At 38.1% G+C, this 24,349-nt stretch overlaps 1 protein-coding gene across 13 annotated transcripts in view; it reads left to right on the forward strand.

Moving 5' to 3' along the window:
* Nucleotides 1-24,349, forward strand: part of TENM1 (teneurin transmembrane protein 1) — a 782,075-nt gene that overhangs the window by 693,874 nt on the left and 63,852 nt on the right. For all 13 annotated transcript variants that reach the window (XM_085546285.1, XM_085546289.1, XM_085546287.1 and 10 more), the window contains 5 exons: nucleotides 746-892; nucleotides 11,135-11,351; nucleotides 18,059-18,178; nucleotides 19,916-20,177; nucleotides 22,923-23,190. In XM_085546285.1, the coding sequence (XP_085402411.1) occupies nucleotides 746-892; nucleotides 11,135-11,351; nucleotides 18,059-18,178; nucleotides 19,916-20,177; nucleotides 22,923-23,190 (1,014 nt within the window). The remainder of the gene's footprint in view (nucleotides 1-745; nucleotides 893-11,134; nucleotides 11,352-18,058; nucleotides 18,179-19,915; nucleotides 20,178-22,922; nucleotides 23,191-24,349) is intronic.

The raw sequence follows: 24,349 nt of genomic DNA on the forward strand, positions 1-24,349 counted from the left end.
AGAGGTCTAGATGAGAATGTCCAAATTGTTATTGATTCAGAGTTTACAAGCATATAATCCAGGGGATGCTGCAATCACTGCTCCAGTTTTGATCTAGAACCAGCACCACTAAATGGCAACTGTTTGTCATATTTGAATCAGCTACAGTGTGAAAGAGGTAGAAATAGACATTAAAGGGAAATACTGCCTCATTTTCCTTCTGTAAAAAGTCATTGCATTGTAGAATAACCCAGATAGGCTTTTTCACATTCAGCTTAGTCTTTGTGATCAGAATAAACTGTTCACCTCATTTCCCTGCAGCATATAGGATTATGTCCAAAAAATGCCAGTTTGTCATTTGAAAAATACTTCCCATGTATACCTTTGGTATAAACATTGAGTGTGTGTATACATTTCCTGATGTAAAGATTTTTTTTTTTCCATGAGTAGAGAAAGAGGTTGACACAGCAGGCTGTTAAGTAACTACTTGCACATTTACTCACTTTTTTCCTGTGTGCAAAAAGTTACACACTAAAAAAATCCTCACTACTGAATGAGAAATTATTTCTGGGCAAGTAAAAATAGGGATAAGTTCAAGTATTTTTCCATATTCAGCCAAGAGTATGAATGTCATGCAAAGGAGTTGTATTACACTCATTTTTAGGCAGCAAGGATTAAAGAATGTCATTGAATAATTGCAACCGTACAGGAAGAGAAGAAGAAAACTCCTCAATGAATGTTTCTTTTCTTACTTTTCCTTTAATAGATGGCTGCCCAGGTCTCTGTTATGGAAATGGCAGGTGTACTCTTGATCAGAACGGATGGCACTGTGTTTGTCAAGTGGGCTGGAGCGGCTCGGGATGCAACGTTGTCATGGAAATGGTGTGTGGGGATAACCTGGACAATGATGGAGGTATAATGCACAATTCAATTCATGGCTCTGTTTATTTGTTACATTCTCGATTCCCATTTGATTCTATAGTTTTGCTGTATGTTTTCCTTTTTTATTACAGAATGTCGATGTTTTGTTTGTTTACTCAAGACAGTTGCTCTACAGTCTTCATCAATGCAGTGACAGACTAGATCTTTTTGTTAGATGCCCTCCAAGGCAGAATTTATGTATGTGCCATACCTAGCATCCTAGCTCTTGGGTATTTTCTAAAACATATTTTTTAAAAATAGTCTTTTAATGAGTCATTTCTTTCACCTGTTCTTTCACTTTTCTTTCTTTCATAAGTGAAATGAAAAACCCTCTGTTGGTCTTGGAAGCAGTGAAACTGCTTCTGATAAGCTCTTTGCGATACCAGGCCAAGTATTGTAGGAAAAAGTTGACTCACTTGATTGGTGATGAGAATCTCTGGCTACAGAATGCTCCCTCTCAGGAAGCAGCGTTTTTTTTTTGTTGTTGTTTTGTTTTTTAGCAAAAATATTCAGTCTTCATTTCAAACTTTCCAGTACCAGAAAAGCAACAATATTCCTCACAGGTTGTTCTCAAGGTACTCTTAACTGACTTTTTAGGAACACACTTGATTTACTAGACATTCAAGGAAGGCTGTTGCTTCCTCCACTTTTATTTGTCCTCATTGGTTCACCCCATAGTTGGAGCTGCATAGGTTTCTCGGTCAGTCTATGACTGCATCTGCCCCTAATATGGTTGTGTTCTCCCTTAGACTTTAGACTGGAATGTATACAATTTTATTTTGTTACACTTACAGAACATCTCAGTGTCTTGGGAGAGATCTCATGCCTCGACATTGTGTCAGAACTTAATATAATAATTGTCTATTTTCTTCTAGGTCATTGATAAATTAAACTTGATTGAAAGCCAAGAACTGAGGTCACTGTGGGACCTCAATAGAAACACTGTGACTCAGTGATGATTCCTCATTTACAAATATATTTTGAGACCTTCTGATTTTGTATCCTGTGAGCTCTAAGACCATGCTGTCCTTTGGCAAAGGCTTCCTTATTTCTGAATCCCATTCAAATTTGCCTTATACCTCTCTCATCCTTCCTTTTTACCTTATTTCCAAGAGCATCAACAACCATGTCTCTGCCCACTCTCTCTGCTCCTCTATGCTGGTGTGTATCCCTCTTACACAAGGTCCCACAGCTGGGATCTTTGCCCCCTGCCTGCTTTCCCATCTGTTTGGTGCTCTCCCCTGCTGTCCGAGCCTCTGACTCACTCATGTACATTCTCTAAATCTGCCCACAAAAATCCTGTTTTCCCTATAATGTATGTAAAGCATTTTCTGATACACTCTGAACTGGCTCTGTATAAACTGTGCTGCATTGTGATTTTCTATGCTTTATATTCAGCAGTAAAGGTGAGTTATTGAAAGAGTTGGCAGTCTTAACTCTAAATCTCCTTGAATTTGTCAGTTTAAGGCAGACACTTAACATAATTTCACTGCTGGTTTTAAAAGTAATTTTCTTTTTCTTTTTTAATGGTGACATAATGTACTAGGACAGCTCTGTTGACGTTACAATTAGAGATAAGTGCAGAGAGAAATATTTAATTAATCTGACTGGTACAGATGGGCTAAATGTAATTAAGTTTTCTTCACAATCAATATTATATAAGAAAAGGATATTATATCTACATATTAAAACCAGTTCTCTTTATATATGAAGTTCATGAAACCTGATTTGGACAAACATGAATTAGAAAAATATCCCTGCAGTCATTGGAGTTCTACCAGTTTTAATTTTACATGAAATCAGAAGCTGATTCTTAGTGTTTCAGAATTTGTGTACTTATGGAACCATAAAAACAAAATTAGGAAGGAGTTGTGGTTTTATCTGTTAAGTTCTACTTGCCGTGAGGTTATACCTTAGACTATGTGATCATTATGGTGGCATAATGAGTTCCCATCCATCAGGCTGCAGGTTCAGGCTCATATGGATGGAGCCTGTTAAGTTTTTGTCTGCAGTTCTGGTGTGCTAAGAGCATGCCCTTAGTTAAGTTACCAAAACTCAGCTGTGAGATTATCACTTCATAAGCAGTTAATTATGATAGGATCTCATTCAGGCAGCAACGCCTTAAAGATTGTGCTGCAGACCTTTTTGCAGTTCAGTTTAGTCATGTTTAAATCAAGCATTTCTTTATCAACTCTTGTGAGGTGTTTGGTGCTTCAAGGTCTTTAGGAAGAAATCACAGCCAAAGAGTGAAGTTGTGGTAGCATTGGACAAAAGGTATTTTGTATAATAAATTTTGTATAGATTTATTATATAGTACTTTCAGAGACTTAAAACTGGACATCATTACTGTATCAAAATACATGGTAGAAAAAAAAGGTATCATTTTAAAGTAAAAATGGAAGAGTTCTAAGTTATTCCAACTTCAGAGATTATTTAATCTCATTTGTTTGGCATGAAGAAGTTTTAGCATCATAGTGTGATCTGCGCTGCAGAAGCTTCAGGGGGGAGGAAGCCTTGAACTGTTTTTGTAAGAACTGCTATATTAGTGTAAAAGCAAGCCACAAGTGTGCTCATGTGCATCCCAGCTCTGCTGACACTGAAACACTGAGTTCCACACCAGGGCAGTTGTCCCTGATGGTGAGGTTAAACGTGCAGAACCATCTTCAGGAGATGTTTCTTTTAGAGCCCTGTTAGTATGCTCAGTACTCACACCCTGACTGTATCCGAGCTGTACCGTTCCTTCTCATCACTCACTGTTAGCTTTACTCTCCTTGTAGAGTTAAGGGCATGTTTACCTGTTCAAATATCACTATAAATACCACTGGAAAGGTCTTAGCATTATAACAGATGTGCAATGACATGGTTTGCACTTGCTCTTCTGGAGTACATCTGTAGTCTGTTAGTGGAGTGATGTCCATTAAATAACAGCAAGACGTCAAGATGTCCTTTGCGATGGGGTGTGCCTTTCCCCCACTGCAGCTTTCCTCTGCATTACAAGTTCCCACTTTCTTATTCTCTTTCATTTTTGTGACTGAGGTGATTTCAGTTTCAGATTATAAGGTGAGCATTCCACTCCTTTGAGCATGTCATATTCTCTTGTCCTGCCAATTGTCTTCTACTCTCTTTGGAAGCTTTGGTAGGTCCAAAAGGTGAGCATCAGTGTCCCATGGCTGCAGAGCCTGAGTTCTGGGATGTGTGAAGAGCTGGGCACCAGCCCTCCACCAGCCTGCCAGCCACTCTTCTGCACTTCTTACCTGTGCTTACTTTGCTGTTGCATATGTGGGTTGATTTCTTTGATACCGATCTCTGTTTTAAATTTGCTTGGATCACTTTTTTTTTTTTTTTTTTTTCCCTGACTCAATCTTGACTGTTTGTTTTTAAGGAAAATAATACTGTTTACTGCAAGCTTTGAATTCCTTTCCAAATACCCCTTCAGTTACTTCAGACAGTTATTATAGCTTTCTCCAGGCTTTTCCAAGCACAAGAAAACATACGACTCAGCATAGCCTTTGGTAGATAGCCATCGCTGCTAAAATATTGATGTATTCCTGACCCATTCATTGGCATTTTAATAACCTATCCATCACCGGGATATTGAGTCCGTATATAAGTAATATGCTATTATTACACAATATAAATAATACTGATGGGAATGTTTTTTGCTGTTGCTGAGCATCGAGGGCTCCCCAGAGATGCTTTTTTCTGAAAATCATACTCTGATATATTTGCACTCTCCTGCGTGTGGAAGGCCAAACACTACTTCTGCCGATTGAATAGAACACTGAACAGCCTTTCCAGAGACATAACGTTGAGTTTCCAATGTCCCAATGTTCCAACAGCAGTGTTCTCAGTTAACAGCCTCAGTCTTTGCTGCATACTACATATTACAGCTGAAATTTGAGAAGACATTTGGATTAATGCATTACAAATAGGCAGCGGTCTCATTAATGTTGCTGCTGCCTAGTCTCTCCCAAAGTTCTTCTTTGATTCAGTTCACTCGGATTCCAGGCAACCCTAATTGGGCTTAACTGAGCCTGTGGTGAAACAAGTTGGCACAGGCATTGTTTAAAGCTTATTTGAAATCTGTAAAAGAAAGCAAGCAAATGTAAGTTGAAGAGTTCTGTGGATTTCTCTTCACAGACAATGAAAGTGTTGGACAATTGACTATTTGAGTTTAATTACTGAAAATCTCAAATCCCTCAAGATCTGAGAATTTTGGTATTGAGTTTTCTACATTGTTGTGAATAAGAAGTTCAGAGAACAAAATCTGTTTACTGAAGGGGTAAACTTGCAGCTCATTTTGCTTTCTCTGAAGATGTTCTGGAGGTTTGTTCTCAGAGTTGCATCCCTGCCTTGCACTCTTCAGGATCTGTATGGAGAGCGAGACCACTTACACAGGCACCACTCAGTCACTGCAGCAGAGGGCATTTGTATTGCTTATATTAAATACAGTACACTGCTTGGGGATGGTCTTGATTTTCATGTGAGTAAGCACATACATTTCTTGGTACATGTGTTTGGGAGTATCCCTGTGTAAATGTATATGCAAGCAAAGTATAAGCATATAGGCTGCTACGTGCAGCATTCTGTTTTTTATAGTAAACATAACACTTCAAACCTAAAGTAGAGAACATGAGCAGTGCCTTCTCCATGTATGAAAAAGCTCAAAGGAATGAGAACTGTGCTCTTTGAACTTTAAAGCAGAAGAATAGCAATTTTTATTACTATTTGCATTTTGCTTGCCGGCATTTGCTAATGGGAGCAGATTATTAAAATCTGTGGTAACCCAGTAGTGTGGGAGGTAGAATCCAATTGAATTTGGCATTTCCATATCCAGCCAATAAAACCTCAGAATAGTTTAATAGAAAAGAAGCTGTGGTGAAAGCAATTGCATTTTGCATTAGTGAGCTGGGGAAGGAACCACTGCTGCAATGGGTACTGTTTTATTCTTTGCTTCCCTCTCGGTGACCTTCCCAATGCCTCTCCAACGCCTTCACAATATTCTGCTACCTAGAAACCAATTGTGAAGACAAATACATTTTCAGCATCTTGTTGTTGTAAGACAAATTGAAAGTAATTCAAGGTTTGATGGGAAGATTCAAAAAGCCAGAAATTTATAAGCAGATGGCATGGAGGTGTCAATACCAGGCCTGAAATATTTCACTTGTTCCATGGTCTTGCTATTAGCTTTTATGTTAACAAGTAAGATGTTGTCTCAGCTGACAACATACCTTTTCCAACTATTATTGTATTTCCCTGAACACTTAATATAGATAATGTGCTTAAATACAAACTATATAAAATACAATTATTGTGAAGCATGCTCTCAAACCTGATAAGGAAATAGTTATGTTGCTGGGAAGTAACCAAGAAGGAGGTGGGTCCATAGCTTCACTCCCGAGTTGTCCAAGTGCTGAAGGTGCTCCTCCATGCAGAAGAGAGATTGCTGCATATTCTTTACATTACAGAGTGTGCTGTACACAGCACACACAGAACCCTCAGTGGATGCAGCAGAGAAAGTGGTGAGAAAGAGTTAATTTTGTCACACTTATGTATTTTTCTGATCATGGTAAGTATAAAATACCTGTATAAGCAAGAAAGTGTTGTGTTGTTTTCTTTTTTACTGAACAACATTGTGTGATTCTGTTGACATAAACTTCTGACACAATAAATATTAATGCCATTCTTTACTGAATGCTTCCTGAAAGGATCTTTCTCCCAGCAAGGAAAGGAGCAAACCTTGTCCTAGCACTGCTGCAGCAGTGCAGAGAGGAGTGGCAAGGCTGAGAACAGAGCAGCTTGTTTTGGCATGCTCTGCCTTCTCTTTGAAGTTGCTTAAATTATTTAAGAGTGCCATGAAGCACTTTTTATCCTCAAGTTGGTCTTTGTGGATTCTGTTTTAGCAATAATGTTAGAAGTATTTTGACTGTCTAGTTTATTTACTTAAAAAAAAAAAAAAAAAAAAAAAAAGATCTATAATTACCTTTTGCATGCACAGCAAAATACCTGGAAGTTGTGAACATGTAATTCCTGCCATCTCTCAAGTTTGAAATTTGTCTCACCAAAATCTGAGTCACTTGTTATATAATCTGTACTACACTGTGAAGGTCCCCGACTGCCTTTTATATTAGATAAATATAAAAATGCTAATAGCAAACCAAAGTCATTTACACCCCTGTAATACATCCTAGTCTACACCTATGCTGTGATGCGCTGCTTATAATTGACAATAAAAACTCCAGTATGCAGAGTCCCCTGACGTATAAATTACAGTTTTTGCTGTTTGCAGTGGTTTGTTCATACTCCTTACTGTTGTCTCCTGAGATCTAATAGAAACCCTGCTGTTTTCTTAACACACTAATTTTTAATAGTTCATTCGCGATCTGAAAACTTAACACACACACACACAAAAGCAAACACAAACAACTGTGACCATTGGTTGAGAACTGAAAATTGTGTATATGTGCTATTTTCAAATGAATTAGTTTATTAATGAGATATTTTTTGGGGAGTTATTCTCATGAATTAAAAATCTCAGTTTAAATAGGATTGTTGATAACGGGATCTACACATGCATTTACTAATTCCTTTTAATGGGTATCATGCTGAATTATGGTAGTAAACAGCAAGAATACAGCTAAAGAAAATCTTTGCAAGGGACAGGAATATCTGATTTATGGAATATGTGTAAGTGAAGGTTTAAGCTGAGGAAAGTATCTATTCATGTATTTCTCTGTGTCACTGTGTCCAAATAAGGCAAGCTATGTGTATGAGAAGGCTGGAACAAAGTGTCCTCAATAATTTTTCTTCAAATAGTTCTGCTCAGAAATCACAGAGCATTTCATGTGGATTTATTTAAAAAAAAAAAAAAAAAAAAGTTTGATTTTGGAGTTCGTTTTTCCTTTTTGTTTGTTTGTTTGCTTTAGATTATTGTTTGTTTGCTTGCTTGCTTGCTTGCTTTAGATTAAAACAGAAGACTAATGAGCCTTAAGTGGAAGAAACAATTTACTTTGGATAAGGGTTCCAAATTGGCCCCAAGTAGATGTTTTCTTCTTTTACTTCAACAAAGTGTGAGAAACTGCTTTCAGCTTTATGGAAGCAGATTTAATTTTCTAATTTCGGTGTGATTGTTTGGAGAAAAAAGCTAAAAGTTGCTTTATTTAAAAGTATTATAGTTAGAAATTCTTATATACAAACTCTATATCCATTTGTTGTGCTGTTAGGACAAATGCCACTCTGGGTTGTTCAGATAAGCTTCTGGGACTTCACGCCCTTCCTAGTGGGAATCCCACACTTTCATAGCCCTGAAACACCAGAGAAGGAAATTAAACCAGGTGAAGTAATTCAAGTCAAAATAACTCTATTAGCAGAATCTATATGTGACCATAAGATAGTCACTTTGCAAAGAACAAATGAAAGCTGAGTCTGGTTGGAAAACTGGAAGTGGTTTTCCCTTTGCCTGCTTTAAGTATATAGCATGAATGCCGAGCACATGTTCCCAGACGTAAGCTGTTGACCCATGCTAAAAGAATGATTCTATTGGAAAAAGCAATTGTGAAGAATTTAATTGTCTTTATAGCTATTTATTTTCTAAGCAAATCTTCAGATTCTAATAGTTCTGAGAATTTTCACTTTTCCCTCTTACATAAGTGAGAGAATCGGGTCAGCTCAGTTCCCACATTGAGCAGCTTGTTGACAAGGAAAAAATTAATCAGAGGAGCTACAGCAGAATAAATTACTCCAAAATAGCTTCCCCACAGATAGTTATTCTGGAGTAAGCATGTCTTAATGATTGGTACTTGTTCTGCCAGACCAATGTTTTTCACATTTTCCAGGTACACAGCAGTTCATGCCTTGCAGGGTATACATGAGCTCCTAGAAGAAGAGCTGTCACTGCTGGAACCACTCTACCAGTAGAGACCTGACCTGAGTGGCTGCAGTCTGCCACATCAGAACCCACGCAGGGTTCTTCATAAGTATAGAGTAAAAGCAAAGGATTTTACTTTCTTCATTACCTTTTCAAATCTAGTAGAATTTTTTATTGTTTACAGTCATGGAGGGTGTGGTAGTAAACTTGATGTTTTTTCTGTTCAGCTCACTGATTTTGAGTATAGAATGACTCATACTTTGGACAAAAAAAAATAAAGGAATCAGTAAGAGTAGATTCTTGTTTTCCTTACAATTCCAAGTTTACTTTTCAACCCCTACAATACTTTTTTTTTTTTTTCCCTTCATAAGAGCATACTGAACCCCTCACCTTTGGCTCATATATTTACTTCTTTTTCCATCACATGTGTGGCTTTGTTTAGACTGGAGATCGCATATTATTTCAGCTAACAGACTTCCTAGCAGATTTCAATAGCTTTTTAGGTTTTCTTGAATATAAAGTGACTGCTACTCTCAAAGTCAATAAACTCAACATGGCCCTGTGAAGCTCTCCTCTCGCTACTAGCGTTTGCCTGTTGTGTTCCTGGACTGGGGGAAAATGGAAGAGCTGACCTGTAGCTATGTCAGCTTTGCTAGACCTGAGGGGCTCAGATTATTGTTGTTAGCTATCCACAATTGCCCTTGTCTCATCATCATCAGCCAGCACTATCTGATTTCCCAGCTGCAGTAGGAGAGATTTGTTAATATTTTTTGCTTAGACAAATGATTACCTTGCTCAAGGTCAGGCAAAGATTTTCAGGTTGCAGGAAAGCCCATTTCATTACATTTGTTTGTTCAGTTGAAGAGCTTTTGCGTTCCTTCCAAAGTGAATATTTTATGCTGTTATTTACTGAATACTCACAGAGAGCAGTGAGCTCTATTGAGAAAAGAGCAGAGTTGTCTGAGAGCTGGTCTTGCACCCATTAAAGTCAATGATAAAACTACAGCAGCTTCTTTGATATTACAGTTTGCCTTGAGGATGTAGGGTTTTATAGGCACAAAAGTGTCGGCACAAATAGAGCGGGAGAAGTCAAAGTTTGAAGTGAAAATATCTGACAGTATGTTGATGTTGTAGCATTCCAATTTTAACACAAGGGAAATCCATGCAGTGATATGATGACTCCATATTTATACAGACTGGCCTTGTTAAAAATACAAAGAGGAGATGTCTGCTTTGAAGGTTAAACGATATGAAGCCTTGCTGTTCCTTTATATGCATTAGTATGTTTGTCAATCCAAGGAAGTTAGCAACTGATAAGTTGTGAAATGGAGGTTTAAGAGGATAGCTGGACATTTTGCTGTACCTTATTAAATCTGAGTTTCTGTTCAAGTGTGTAATTTAGGTAATTTGGACGTCTGGGCTGCTGATGGAAACAATTAAATGCTGATGGCCCAATTTTAAGTTTTATTTAGGTGTTTAGGTTTACTTCAGTGCTTCACCTTCTTTTTAATTGTAAGATTTAGACATTTAAGTAAATGTCTGTCAGCCTCAAATATAGCTGCAAGTTTCTCCATGGAGAAATGTAGATTTTTGAAAAGTCAATTGTTGCTACAGTTTTTCATGCTTGAGGAGAGAAGGGAGGAGAAACAGATTTGTTTTCACTTACCATATTTGCTTTACTTGGGCATACATCCATGGAGAAGTCTACACCCCTCAGGTCACTGGGATAAAGCCTGTATGAAGGTGTGAGTTTGTTTGCCACCAACTGCAAAAGGACTGTAGTCATGGTTCTGCCCTTTTGGGTTCATCTTAGTATTGCAACCAGTAGATGAAAACAAAAATCCTGAAGAACATATAAAACTACTGTAGGGCTTAAAATGGAAGTTAGAAAACTGCTACAAGAATCTGTTTTACTACTACAGTAGGGATGCTCATGGGACTTATATGACATTTCAGACTCTGTTGTTATTGCAGCCTTACACAGTGAATGTATATCCTTCACAAGTGTGAAAATACAGTAGGGACAGTGAAAGTCTATCAGAGAGATCAGCTGCCCCATGTGGCAGTATTGTGTAGTGATTTTCTTCCGTTTGTTCTGCAATCCCACTCTTCCCTAGTCACTGGGTTTGTAACTTCTATTTTGTCATTGTTGTGTGGGGATTTTATGAGGTGATACAGTGTTAATAATTAGAGAGAAACACCTACCCAGAATTGAGCATGTACATAAATGCTTTATTGAATTTGAGCATATCATAACCAGCATGCCTTCCAATTGATTAAATACCTCCTGTGCTTTCCAGTAGTAAATGCTGTGCTTTGTTCTCAGAATCACTCAGTTTTCTGAACTTTCTATTCTCTCTGTTTCAGATGGCTTGACAGACTGCGTAGACCCTGACTGCTGTCAGCAAAACAATTGTTATGCGAGTCCTCTCTGCCAGGGTTCGCCTGATCCCCTTGACCTTATCCAACACAGCCAACCGCCTTTCTCTCAGCATCCTCCAAGGCTCTTTTATGATCGAATCAGATTTCTTATTGGGAAGGAAAGCACTCACGTGATCCCAGGAGATATCTCCTTTGAAAGCAGGTGAGTTTTATTCTATATGTAAGGCCTCTGAATATTGAGAACAGCAAGGAATTACTTAACGAGGAAAAATGTAGATCATGGAGAAGTCTTCACTGACAATCAAAACATATTTTAAAAGATATCAAACTGAAGCCCCGACAGCTGTGAGTCTTTCTTATTATATTCTCATTGCTACTATAAAAGCATCACAGTAACTCTACTGTTATGTGTTATGTGCTGTGAAAAGTGAACCGTCAAGTATTTGAAAAATAAGTGAGGAGAAGTTCAACTGTTGGTGCTGTAAATGCACTTAATGGCATGGAGATGTGCATGTGTTGCATTCATATATGCTACTTGATAGAATTTGTTTAGTATTCAGAGTAGTAAATTCAAGGTGTTATTTATCTATCTGATTAACAAACTTGCTTTTTAATTACATATGCGTAAGGAGTATGAAGTTAACTATTTTGTGTTGCAGATTATTCTTAAGCTGTCATGTAAACAGTAGTGTGTGATCGTTGAGTGTTTTGGAGATTGACTTGCCCTTTAATAGGAAAAGTGTGCAATAGAAGGGGGGCACTTACGTGCTCAGAAACCTGGTAACACACATTTTCTTGAGCATTTGAAATATAGGGACATATAAGTTTTTATGCTGTAGTTCACCTGGGAAGCTATAACTTACATGCTGACAAAGAGATCTACAAATCATCCACATCACCTAACTATTACCCTGTCAACTAGGCCTATACATTAGATAAACCATGTTCCAGTAATAAGACTGTAAGATTTTTTTATTTTATTTTCAGGGCACAGTAAATAGCACTTAGGTTACAACCTCTACTTCATTCCATAGCTGCACACAAATTCAATACACTTTGTAGTGTATAAATTATTAATAAAGTAAATATGTAAACAGTCTTTATTGATCTGTAATACCTAGACATTTAATCAGTATTAATAACAAAACAGGATGTTATAAATATGTAGAACAATGGGGCATGAAAATGAACTGCATGAAGAGTACAGCACTGATGGAACCGTGCCATTACACCTGGTACAAGATCCTTGGCTGGCTGTACATGCCATGCAGCAGACTGCAGTTTAAAACACAAGTGAAAGATTTTCCTCATCAAAATGTCTCACCACGAGGTGTTTTCTCAGAGGAGGTGAGCGCTCAAGTCACCTGAACAGTGTTCTGTGGCACTGCAAATGTTAGCAGCCAGATTGCACATAATCCCATCACCATGCTTTTGTAGATATAAGGAACTGATCTTTTAAAGCTATCATTGATGGGATTTAACTTGGATTTAAAAGCTTTTCCTGAGTATTTCATTTCTTTACCCTCATGTCTGGTATGCTTTAGGAGAATGAAGAGCATTGAAGGTCTGTGTGTGAGCAGCAGCCCATCCTTGCCATGGTTTCATACGTCAGGCTCTGTAATACAAAGGAATGTGATTTGTAGTTGGTCCAGTGCACTGTGCACACCCCAAATATCATTCCCTCACATGGTAAAGAGACTGGAGATCTTTGGGATTCTGATGAGGCTGCTTCTGCATTTAGAGTTAGGGAAGTGCCTCGAGACTTGCCCTGCACCATGTCTCTGGGGTTTTGTCAACAGTGATCCGCAATGGACGGGACACCCTAAGGAGTTTATTGGTCTACACTTGACTTGATCCTCAAGTCATCCAGGCTGTTGAAAAATTGCTCATCCATAAGTCAAACGTTATTAAAAACAGAATTTTCCTTAAGGATGGTGAATAAGCAGAATCTCAGAAGGAAGCAGTAACTTAGCAGCAGTGTATCTTTTCATAATCTTTCCCTGACATGGTCAGTCTGGCTGTCATCTGTGTCTGTTCATCTCCTAGGAGTTAAGATTGTTGAAAAAATGAACAAACAAACAAACAAACAAAAATAACCACATAGGTAGGTTACTGTTACTACCGTAAATACATCAAAAATCTGTGATCCTGCCTATCTGGGGGAAGCCAAAGAATACTTGAGATTTTTAATCTCTTTTTAGATACTGCTAAAGAGGTTCTGTCTGTGCAGATGATATTAACTCCTAGCTGTTTTTAATGCTGTGTTTTGTAACATTAGTAGTTCATCAAGAAGTGCTGTAAGGATTCATTTCAGAGTGCTGGTATCCGTTCACACTGGTGCTCAGATATAGAATTTTGCAAAGCCCTGTCTGTTTTTTGTTATTCCTTTTTGCAAGTCTCCAAGATCATTAGGAGGATTAAAGAAGAAATACCTGTTTCTTCTACCTGAAAACTGATGTTCTCAGTCTTCTGATGAAAATGACATTGTGAAGTATTTTACTGTATTGTATGTCACTTCAACTCCAATATGGGTGATGTTTACATGAATCTCACTGTAGATAATGCCAATTTCATGTTGAATTGCTTTGGGAAAGCTATCAGAAAACAGAGAAGATTATCTCTGTCCTTAAGCCTGGAAGTGTTTGGTCTCTGCCATATTCCTGACATTTTCATTGCTTGACATACTAAAATGAGTAGTTCTGACAGTTGCTGGGACATCTATCCTTTTGCATCATGGACTTTATATTAGATCTTATTTTTTAAGAACTAGGCTTCTACAGCATAGTGTTTGTTCAATGCTTAGACCAAAATTAATATTAAAAAAACTCATCGTTTTCAAAAAATATATTTTCTTGTTATGTTATTTGTGCAGGGTTTTTGACATGCTGCTAACCTAAACAGTGATATGCTTAAAGGCAGATGAGACAAATTCTGAATAAATGAAAATGTGGTAGCTTGCATCAGGAATGATTTTGAGCCACTGCATGTAGCTTGGTGTAGAGGATTAAAATGTTTTATCAACTTCCTTTCTCAGGAAGATTTTCAGCTTGTTTCTTTGCTGAGAGTTTTTAATGCATGCTGCTGGCAAGCTATTTGACTCACTGCAAATTGCCTACAAAAGGGGTCCAGTGCATGGTACTGAATTAATTACCCTTCAAAGGCTGCTTACAGCAACACTGTCAGCAGGAAGAAATGAATGTACCTTACCCGCCTTTAGCTTAATTTCTCTGATTGAAGGTTTTAATCAGAAATGTAATACAGTAAATGACATCTTCTGGTAATGTGACACTTGCGAATTCACACGTTGTTTGACAGAGTTCCACATCTGAGCTTAATGTCTCAGCCTGAGGTGCTCAGAGAATATTGGAAACTCAATGCACTAAACAGAAGCAGAAAAAATAACAAATAAGAAGTAGCAGAGCAAGACAGAATGGTGGTAGAATAATGAAGTGCTTTACAAGCAGTGAAAGAATGCATCTGGAATTTTAAACTGCTATTTATATTTTAAATTAGAGATGTCAAACAAACTGCATAGCAGGGATCAGAGAGTCACAGAGCTGAGCTCCTCACTTATGCACAGAATGACCCATGAAGCATTTACAGAGAAATTCTACTTTTTTTAGGCCACCTACAACCCATGGGAATCTCTGCTTTCTTTCAACTGCTCCCCCTGGAGCTGCAGCTTTAGAACAGCACATCGGGGGACAAGAAACATTTTTAATACATTTGAAAACACTAAGGCAGCTTATCAGGGACTTGTTCCTTCCAAAATGCTCCTAATTGGAAAACTCATTTTTGCACTCGCTATAAAGTTAAAACCTGAGTGGCCTTACTCCAAGGTCATGCAATCTTTGCAAGTTAAATGGCTGGAGGACAGGTGGTATCAGTTGTTATCCCACATGAGAAATGAAAGCAGGTCAGTCACAAATGTGTAGAATAAGCCTTAGAGGCTGAAAATCCCAGAGGAAAATGCAGAACATTGTGGAGGCATAATGATGTTTAGAGGTTTCTCCATTAAAATTAAGAATAGCAGTGAGCAGTTGCAAGGTCCAAGAAATAGAGTGAATAGTGAGGTAAAGAAATAGTGAAATAGCAGGGGAGTCAAATGTGACACCACTGTGAGGAGAGAGCTCTAAATGCTCTGTTAAGGAAAGGAATTAAGCAAGATCTTCTGCAAGCCAGTGTGCTCCCTTCAGAGCGTGGTCATCCACTCTGTGAGTTGTCAGGGCACTGGGGAAGCAGGGCAAGCGGCTGCACTGTGGGGGTGTTTTGTTAATTCCCAGAGCCCTGCAGATTCATGCTGGCCATAAAGTAACTGAAAAAAAGTCTTAATGTCTGCAGTAAATGCAAAAATTAGAAGTAATTCTGATCAAATGCCTAGCTGAAGATTTAGTAGGTTCTGGTAATTCAAGAAGAGGCCAAAGAGTGAAGACTCTTCAACTTGAGTGGGTAGTAAAAAGACAGTAAATAATGAGAACAAATGTGGTGACACAAAGGACGGTTTATAACATATGAAATCTAAAAGAGTGGAAAGACAGTTCAGTACAGATAAACGTAGAATAATGAGTTTTAGGAGTCTTTATCACATAGTGTAAATGTGTGTGGCTTGTAAAATACAATGAATAAAAAAAGGAGCAGGAAGTTGAAAGATAAGTCTCTTAATATTATTTATGAATAATGAGAAGTGAATGAATAGAGGAAAAGGGCTGTGTATGAAATAATGAAGACTTTGATGAGTTGTTATCACAGAAATCTGTGTGCTTGATAAAATATGAGGAAATAGTGGAGTCAGAAGATAGATCTGTGGAATGAGAATCAGTGAACGAACAAACAAGAGTACTAGAATAGCATACGGAATAATGATGACTCCTACAAGTCTCTCTTAGACCCACATGCTTTTTAAAAATGGACCGCACTAATAAAAGAATTGGAAAGTGAGAGATAAGTCTGTTGATGTCAGAAATACAAGAAAACAATTGGAACCATTTGTTACTACTCTAATACATCAGAGAGTACTTGAACCTCGTTTTTCTTCTTCAGTGAGTCTGTGAGTCTTGTGAGTCTGTTGAAACACACAGGAGTTTGGTTGGCTTCAGTGGAGCAGCAGATTTTGGTCACAGCTCAGGCCACAACCTGAACCTAACAACATTAGTTAATGTAGGGAGCAGAAAAGTGTGTACTGACATTAGTGCAGCATTTCCCATTCCTCTCATCAACTTTGCTTATAATTAGTACCTTTTTAGGAGCACGGAATTCTTATTAACAGCTATGGTGAATGGCATACTCATAAAGAGGTAATTTTTTGCCAGTTGTGTTTTCTCAGGTCAGAGTCGACTCAATTTGATGATATCATAGCGGTAAATTATTGTTCTGTCGCGTGGCTTTGGATCTTAGGAAACAAGTCCTGATTTTCAGAAATTTATGGTCTCTAATTCACATATATGATTTCACTGGATCCTGATCAATTAGTTTCTCAAGGGATATTTCTTAAGTTTATAAATAGACTCTTAAAATAATTTCCATTTAAGGCCCCATGCTTTTCCTTTAGGTTACATATTCATACCACAAAGTTGGTGTGTGCCTATTGAGGTCTACTGTAAACTTTCAACTTGAAATTGAAACATTATGTCTAAATTTATGCTCATTGATGATCATAAACAGTTAATACTGGCTGTCTTTATAGACATCCTAATGTTTTTGACCCTACATGTCTTAATGTTATCAAAATATTTCTGTCTACACCATTCAGTTCATTATATGAAACCATATTTCCAGGAAATATGTGCAGTTGTATCATTAGATCCTAAATCTGGATCCTTGCAGCCAGCAGAGGTGTGCTAAGGTAGAATAGCTGAAGGCATGGGGCAAAATGCTGGAAGATATTTCAGTGGAATATGGATGTATAAACCCTTAGAGAATCTCACTAGGTCTGAATTTGTACAATGAGAATATTTCATATATTATTCCTCATCCTTGATTGTGTTTTTCTCCTTTATTTTTCAGTCTTCAAATATAAAAAAAGGCCAAAGATAAGGGAGCGTTCTAAGGTGAAAGTATCAGATTTAAAAGACAACAGTAAGAATTTAGCTTGAGCAGTAGGAAAAAATTGTAAAGCACTCATACGGAAGGATTGGAGTGAGTTATCTGGTGAGGATATAGACAAGCATCTGTCTGGAGTGATGTAGGCATAGTTAATCTTACCTGAGGCAAAGAAACAGACAAGATTAAGTCTTGTATTTCCTTTCAGCTTTCATTTTGTATGATTTTGTCAGCCTATATTTGGACCCACTTATGATTTTACCTTCCTACCAGTTGATTTTGGTACATTCTGTCGTGCTGCCATATTCCAACCTCTTTAGTGGAATGGGAAGATTTTTAGGCTGCTAAGTGGCTGCAAGTCCAACACGTACTAGAGGAAATTTCAAAGGGTATAACCTGTTTAGGTGCTCTTTAGATTTACCAGTGTAACCTTCTGAAGTTGAACTATGATCATGTGTCTCACTGCTGCCTCACTGCATTAGTTCAACCTTTTTTTTCTAACAGGCAGCAATGCCCTATTCATAGCAGCAGAGGTTTCAAATCATCACCTCCAGAGCTGCAGCAAACTAAATCATGCTATCAGTGAAACATTTGCATAGATATTCAATGGCAGAACAAATGGTGTTCTGAAATATAGACAGAAAGGGAAATGTATTCTTGATACACTAACGATTCATAGGGCAGCCTGTGTGTCTTCATAATAATGTTTTTTTTAAATCAATCTTTTGGGCTTGCTTGAATTTTCATTTAAAATCAAGTCATGATGACATTACAGCAATTCCCCCTGCTTGGGGCAGAAGTGTAACTCAGTTTAAGTCAATACCCTTCTCAGTGAGTCTGACATCGTTGCCTCTACGCTTTTTCTTACAGACGTGCATGTGTCATTCGTGGCCAAGTAGTAGCAATAGATGGAACACCTTTGGTTGGTGTGAACGTCAGCTTTTTACACCACAATGAGTATGGATATACCATCAGTCGACAAGATGGAAGGTGAGAATTTTACATACAGCCTAGATTGTTGTTTTTCTAGTTATCATCTATCCACCTCTGCCCGTTCATGTGCAATATTCTCATAGAGCTGACTGGTCAAAGTGTGGACTCAGAATGCCATCTGACTCTGCTTTGGTAGCATACCTGTTAGAGCTACCTGTGGTAAAGAACGAAAGAAGAAAGGGAAAAAGAGAAAAAACTGAACAGAAACAAGATTAGTGGCATTCAAATGCGTGGAGTCAAAATCTGACAGTACTGCTGCACCAGCACATCCTTGACATTTGAAAATGTTCAGTAGTCAGGCTTTCCAGAGAATTCTCTGTCTTCCCTCTTTTTTCTGTCTTTAGGTGTAAATCTTGCAAGTAGTTTATTGACATGTCAATGAAGTTAACTCCTTTAGCTGATCACCTAAGCCATACAAGTAAAACTGGGGACAAAATCTTCACAGTGACAGAAGGGTCACATTGTAGCTCTGCATCCTGTTGTGCACAGTTCCCTCCCTTCCCCAACCTAATTGGGCTTAGAACTGGTTTAGTTCTCAAAGACAGATGAGTTCCAATGTATTCTACACTGCACTGCAGAGTTGGCCACATATTTGCAGTAGGATCACGATGTACTCTTGAAATTCAGTTGTACTAAGTTTCTATCAGCTTCATCTTTCTTGGCTGTGTTATGAAAGACAAGAAGACAGAAGCTCACTTCCAGAAAGGAAAGAGTACAATTAGTCACTTTTTTGTTTTGTTTGTTTGCCTTTGTCACTTTATAATCATAAGGAGCATGCATATTTATTTTACTTTACTTTCTTGACTTTCAAATCACACTATTGAAAGTTAGTAATTACCATTTCCTATTTACGCTAGTCTGGATAAAATTGTTGCATGGAAATATGCTACCTGTATTTTGCTGTGCATGTAATCGGTGTCATTTGAGAAATGTGATGAGATATGCATAATTAAGCCTGACTTCTTATCACAGTTTGTTACCATCAAAAGTCTCGGTATTAGATGCATTCAGTAATACAGACAGAGAAGTATCTATTTACATATTGTCTTCTGTTGCTTGACTGTGGATGTCAGAAACTCAGAAAATTATGACTGTGTATATCTTGCCTTCTATGTCCCACTGCTTTGAAGCCCAGATATATACCAAAGGTGCGTCACTGTAGCTTCCAGAAGTTCACCTGCCCTATTTACAAGAGCTGATTCATTGCTCAGTGCAAATAATCCACAATTTTCCCCAAACCATATCCTGCATAGAATGGTTTCTTATTCGCCGTACTCTCCTGCAACTTTTAGAAAATGGAAAAGGGGTGTGTTAAGAAAGTAAAGGCCTACCAGGCTGTCGTGCTTCTTATTCTGTAGACAATGTTCACACAGACTGTAAGTGTCCCTTTCCTGAGCTAGAGATTTCTTTTTCTATAATCCAAATCAACTAGGTCTAGATTCTTGTAACAGATGATTTGTTATTATCAGTTCTGGTTGATAAGTAGAGGAGAGAGAGACAGAAGAGCAGTGAAATATTGTACCTCGCTGTTGGTGCATGCAGAAAGAAACTGTAAAGAGGTGAAGCCTTCTTCATGGATACTGTGGTTAACATCAGGAAGATATACTGGAATGTTTTCACATGGTAAATTAAGGACCATAATGAACAATATAAAGTTTCTGTTCATGATGCACTGGAAGTTCTGATAATGTGATGATAAAACAAGAGCAATGAATTTTGTTTTGTCTTTTCCAGTTTTGACCTTGTGGCTGTGGGAGGCATCTCCGTTACTCTGGTTTTTGACAGATCTCCTTTCATATCTGAAAAAAGGACACTCTGGTTGCCCTGGAATAGATTTGTCATTGTAGACAAAGTTGTAATGCAAAGAGTGGAGTCAGATATACCATCTTGTGATGTCAGTAGTTTTATCAGCCCAAATCCTATTGTACTCCCTTCACCCCTGACAGCATTTGGAGGCTCCTGTCCAGAAAGAGGAACTGTTATTCCAGAGCTACAGGTAATGAAAATACTTCAACATTTTTTTTTAATGTGCTTAGCTGCTGAACAAGTTCTAGACAATGTTCAAAATTACCATTCCTCACCTTCATTATTGTACCCTACTCAGTTATTTGGTGATCGTGACATGGAAACATCTCCCTTTGGTTGTTATGCAAATAGCAATAAATTATGACACTGGAAGCCAAACAAGTCCATGCCTGTTAAACTCACTCACCCAATTACTCATAAGAGTGTAGTTTCATATTACAGTTTTATCAAACATTTCTATGGAAGGCTTACCAATTTCTGATCAGTGTGCATTAACACAAGAGCACATAGACCCCAGATTTACACAAGTTTAAAAAAGGGGAAAAAAAGGATTTCACTCAAATCAGTCGTTACAACTGAATTCAAAAGTTGCAGTTTCAGACTTTAAAACCAATTTGTGGACATGGAATATGGTAAATATTCACTGTATATATTCTGCTTTAATTTCTTCTGCTGTGAAAACACTGGTACCAAGTAACCACTGTGATGTTACTCATCACAGTGAGGTTAGCATAGATCTCTTTAGTACTGTTATGGAAGATGCTTTTCTCTTTCTTCACATTTTGTTAATATTTTAAAATACTTTATTCCTTCCTTCAAAATAGAAGGAGGAGATGGGAAGTCTTATTGTGATTTATTATTGAATGTGAGACATTCCGCAGAGTTCTTTAAAGACTCCAAGAGATTTTTCACCTGTTCACATTTTCTTTACAATGGCATCTCCAGTGATATGTTAGCTGCTTTTTTTTTTTTTTTCCTTTTTGTATTATTCTTTTCAATATAGAGTACTTTTATTATGATCTTTTGGATTGTTTTTATTTGAATATCCTTTATTCCTGAGTCTCATTTATGTGTTTAGAACCACTTTGTAATTAATCTTGCCTTTAACTGCTCTTAATAAAGGTGATGTATGTAAAATACCCAACAAGATACAACAACACCAGTTTTAGGTCTTGTTAAAGTAAACCCCACTGTTTTGTGTACGTTTGTGCAATCAGAGTTCAGTCAGTACAATCAAAGACAGATCTTGGTTCAGCCAGCTGATGACCATAGTCACAAAACATTAAGTGAAAGTAATAAACATTGATTAATAACTGATGGGCACCAGTAAGGAAGAAATGGGTTGCATTATTCCACATGAGGTCTTCCTGGTTGTTTTTTATTAAAACAATGAAGTACATAAAGATGCATTCTACTTAGAGACAACTTGGCCCCTGTCTATTTTTTGGCGTTGGAGGGTCATTAGAGTGTCAACTTGTATTGTACAGTACTGGGAAAAGAGCAAAAAATAACCCAGAGTAATGGGAGAAAGAGATACATTAGCATGTATTAATGCATGAATATTTCCTCCTGCTTTTCTGTTAAAAATAAGAAGATGTCAGATGTATGACAGAGGGGGCAGCTGGGATGTCAGCAGGAAAGAAGGGGAACACTGGAATCAGGAACAACAAAGGGAGCAGGATTTCCCTGGCAACACTGCATTTCATATGTTGAAAGGACAAACGCTGGCAGGCCTCCAGCTGTACTGCAGCAATCCTGTGACAGTGATACTGTTGCAGTACGTAAATAAGAATGTTGTGAAAGTGAAGGAATTTATTGTTAAACAAGGAATTTATTGTTAAACAAGAAAGACAGAAAAACAGGAATACAAACAAAACAGTTTGCATTTTTCCGAGCTTAGCTAATTTTACGCTGTGACAGACTGGCTTGTTGTTACTGAAATTCACTCAAATCACTTACTTTTTTAAGGTTTTCGGTGGCTTTTGAGTGACTGTGCTGAGCTGTTCCCCTCTCTTGCCTGTTCCTCATTGCAGCCATTCCTACAAGAGCTCTTTTCTCTCAGTAGATCACGAGAGATAAATCCCATGTTGTAGCTCTGAGTCCCACGCCATTCAGAAGGTCAAGGCCAAGCTTCTCCTTTTCCCACACAAGCTCACTGTCTTTGCAATCCCTCTCATAGCTGAGGGCTTATCTTCACAGCAGCTGGGAAGTGATACCACTCCACATGGGCAGAGCCACACCAGCTCTGATCTGAGTGATTCAGACAGTGGCACTGACGGCAGTGCTATGGGATGTGAACTCTGATGCACACCATGGGGACTCACTCACCTGTAAGTGAGATGATAGATGCCCTGTTTTATCTTCACTGCTGTGTACTCATCAAGTACCCCAAATAATAAAGCCTAGGTAAAGCTATAACACTCATCCAGAGCATTATGAGCTGTAGTGTTTACTGCCAGAGAGATGGTATTTGCTCCTTAGTAGGTAAACATAAAGAATTATAGGAAGAAGTTCTTTATCAAAATAGATGGGCCACCATCCAGTAATTTTTCAGTGTTGCCCAGAGGCTGTAGATGTTCCATCCCTGGAGGTGCTCAACACCAAATTGCTTGAAGCCCTGGGCAACCTGGTCTAGTACAAGATCTGGAGGTTGGTGGCTCTGTCTGTGGCAGAGGGATTGGAACTTGATGATCCTTGGTGTCCTTTCCACCCCAAGGCCTTCCATAATTCTTTTATCCTATATTGCCTTGTTCAGATCATCACAGAAGAAATCGGTATTGTAAGTTGTACTGTGCTCACATCATGACTGTGTAATGTAAAATATAAAGTAGCCTTCTGTTGTTATTGCAGATAAATAGATGATTGTTCGTTTTTCTTGGCTGTGGATATAATGATGTTTTACATCTTTTTTTTTTTTTTTTTTTTTTTTCCCAAGGTGGTCCAGGAGGAAATCCCAATTCCTTCGAGTTTTGTGAAGCTGAGTTATCTCAGCAGTCGAACGCCAGGATATAAAACTTTGCTACGCGTTATTCTGACGCACTCAACCATCCCTTCTGGAATGACAAAAGTACATCTGATCATTGCTGTTGAGGGACGCCTGCTTCAGAAATGGTTTCCCGCTGCAGCCAATTTGGTCTACACGTTTGCCTGGAATAAGACAGATATATATGGACAAAAGGTTTCTGGTCTGGCAGAAGCTATGGGTATGTAGAACCACCCTGTTATAAGCAAAAGCACTAACACGGTTGAAGCCTAGAAAGTACCGCTTATACCTTTTGTTGCCACGTTTACTTTTTTTTAATCAAATGCCTCTTTAGCTAAAATGACTTGTAGTTTCCTAGGAATATTTATTTTCTTGCTCCTCTGATGACATCTTTCTAATTTAATCAATTTGAATATCCCCTTTTCCCTCTGAGAATGGCTGTGTACTAACGGCATTATATTCAGCTGTCTTTGTTTTTGAATGTTACTTTGAATATGACCTTTGGTGTGTCATTGTTTCTGTCATTTTTTGGCTGTGACATTTAAAATGTCATTTCCACTTAGGGTTTACAAAATTCTAACTTTCAGGCATCCTTTTTTCTGCATTTCACGTCCCTAACAGTTAAAACTTCTTGATTTGTTGTTTGAAGGTATTTATAAGAGAATGATCACATTACATAGGTTTTCTTTACCAAGTGACTATTTTGAAAACTGCTACAGAAACGGTGTCTGTGAAAGTGCTATTTGTTTATCTAACCATTTTTTATTATGATTTTCATCATTTTATTTGACTTGCTGTTTCTTTTAATTGATTCTGGGGTTCTGTTTCTTAGTGGATTAATCCTACAGACGCTTTCTGTCAAGATTATTTTATCAGCAAAGCTTAGAGCTATGAATGAGTCGTGTTCTCTTCTTTAGTAGTTCTGGTGTGCTTTTTAAGTCAAGGGATAATAGCAAGAGACATTGTCAGGAACAGGCTGCAAAACAAGAATAGCGAAGGATACATGAAGCCATTCATCCTCACAAGGAGCGTGCCTCATTCTAGAGAGCAAAGTGCTAATCTGGGCAACAGCCAGAAGCTTTGTTTAGGACCTGTCATGTTGTCCATGAAGACTCTGTGCCTGTATGTTGGCCCGTGCAAGGCCAGGAGGTGCCATCCAGGCTGTGCTATCCCCAGCAGCTCCCAGCACATTTCATACCTGACTGTTATCACGTACTCCCACGCAGGCTACAAAGCAGCTGTGTGGATAGGAGATGAGAGAAAGGAGGACGGTAGCGCTTTCATTTCTGCTTGGAGAATGGTGCAGACATAGCCGTTGGTGTCATAAAGGATTATGTTAGAAACAAAAATATCGAATATGACTTTATATCATAAGATGC

This window comes from Coturnix japonica, chromosome 4 (assembly GCF_054131305.1).
Source record: "Coturnix japonica strain WE chromosome 4, WE-NBRP24, whole genome shotgun sequence".
Taxonomy (NCBI): domain Eukaryota; kingdom Metazoa; phylum Chordata; class Aves; order Galliformes; family Phasianidae; genus Coturnix; species Coturnix japonica.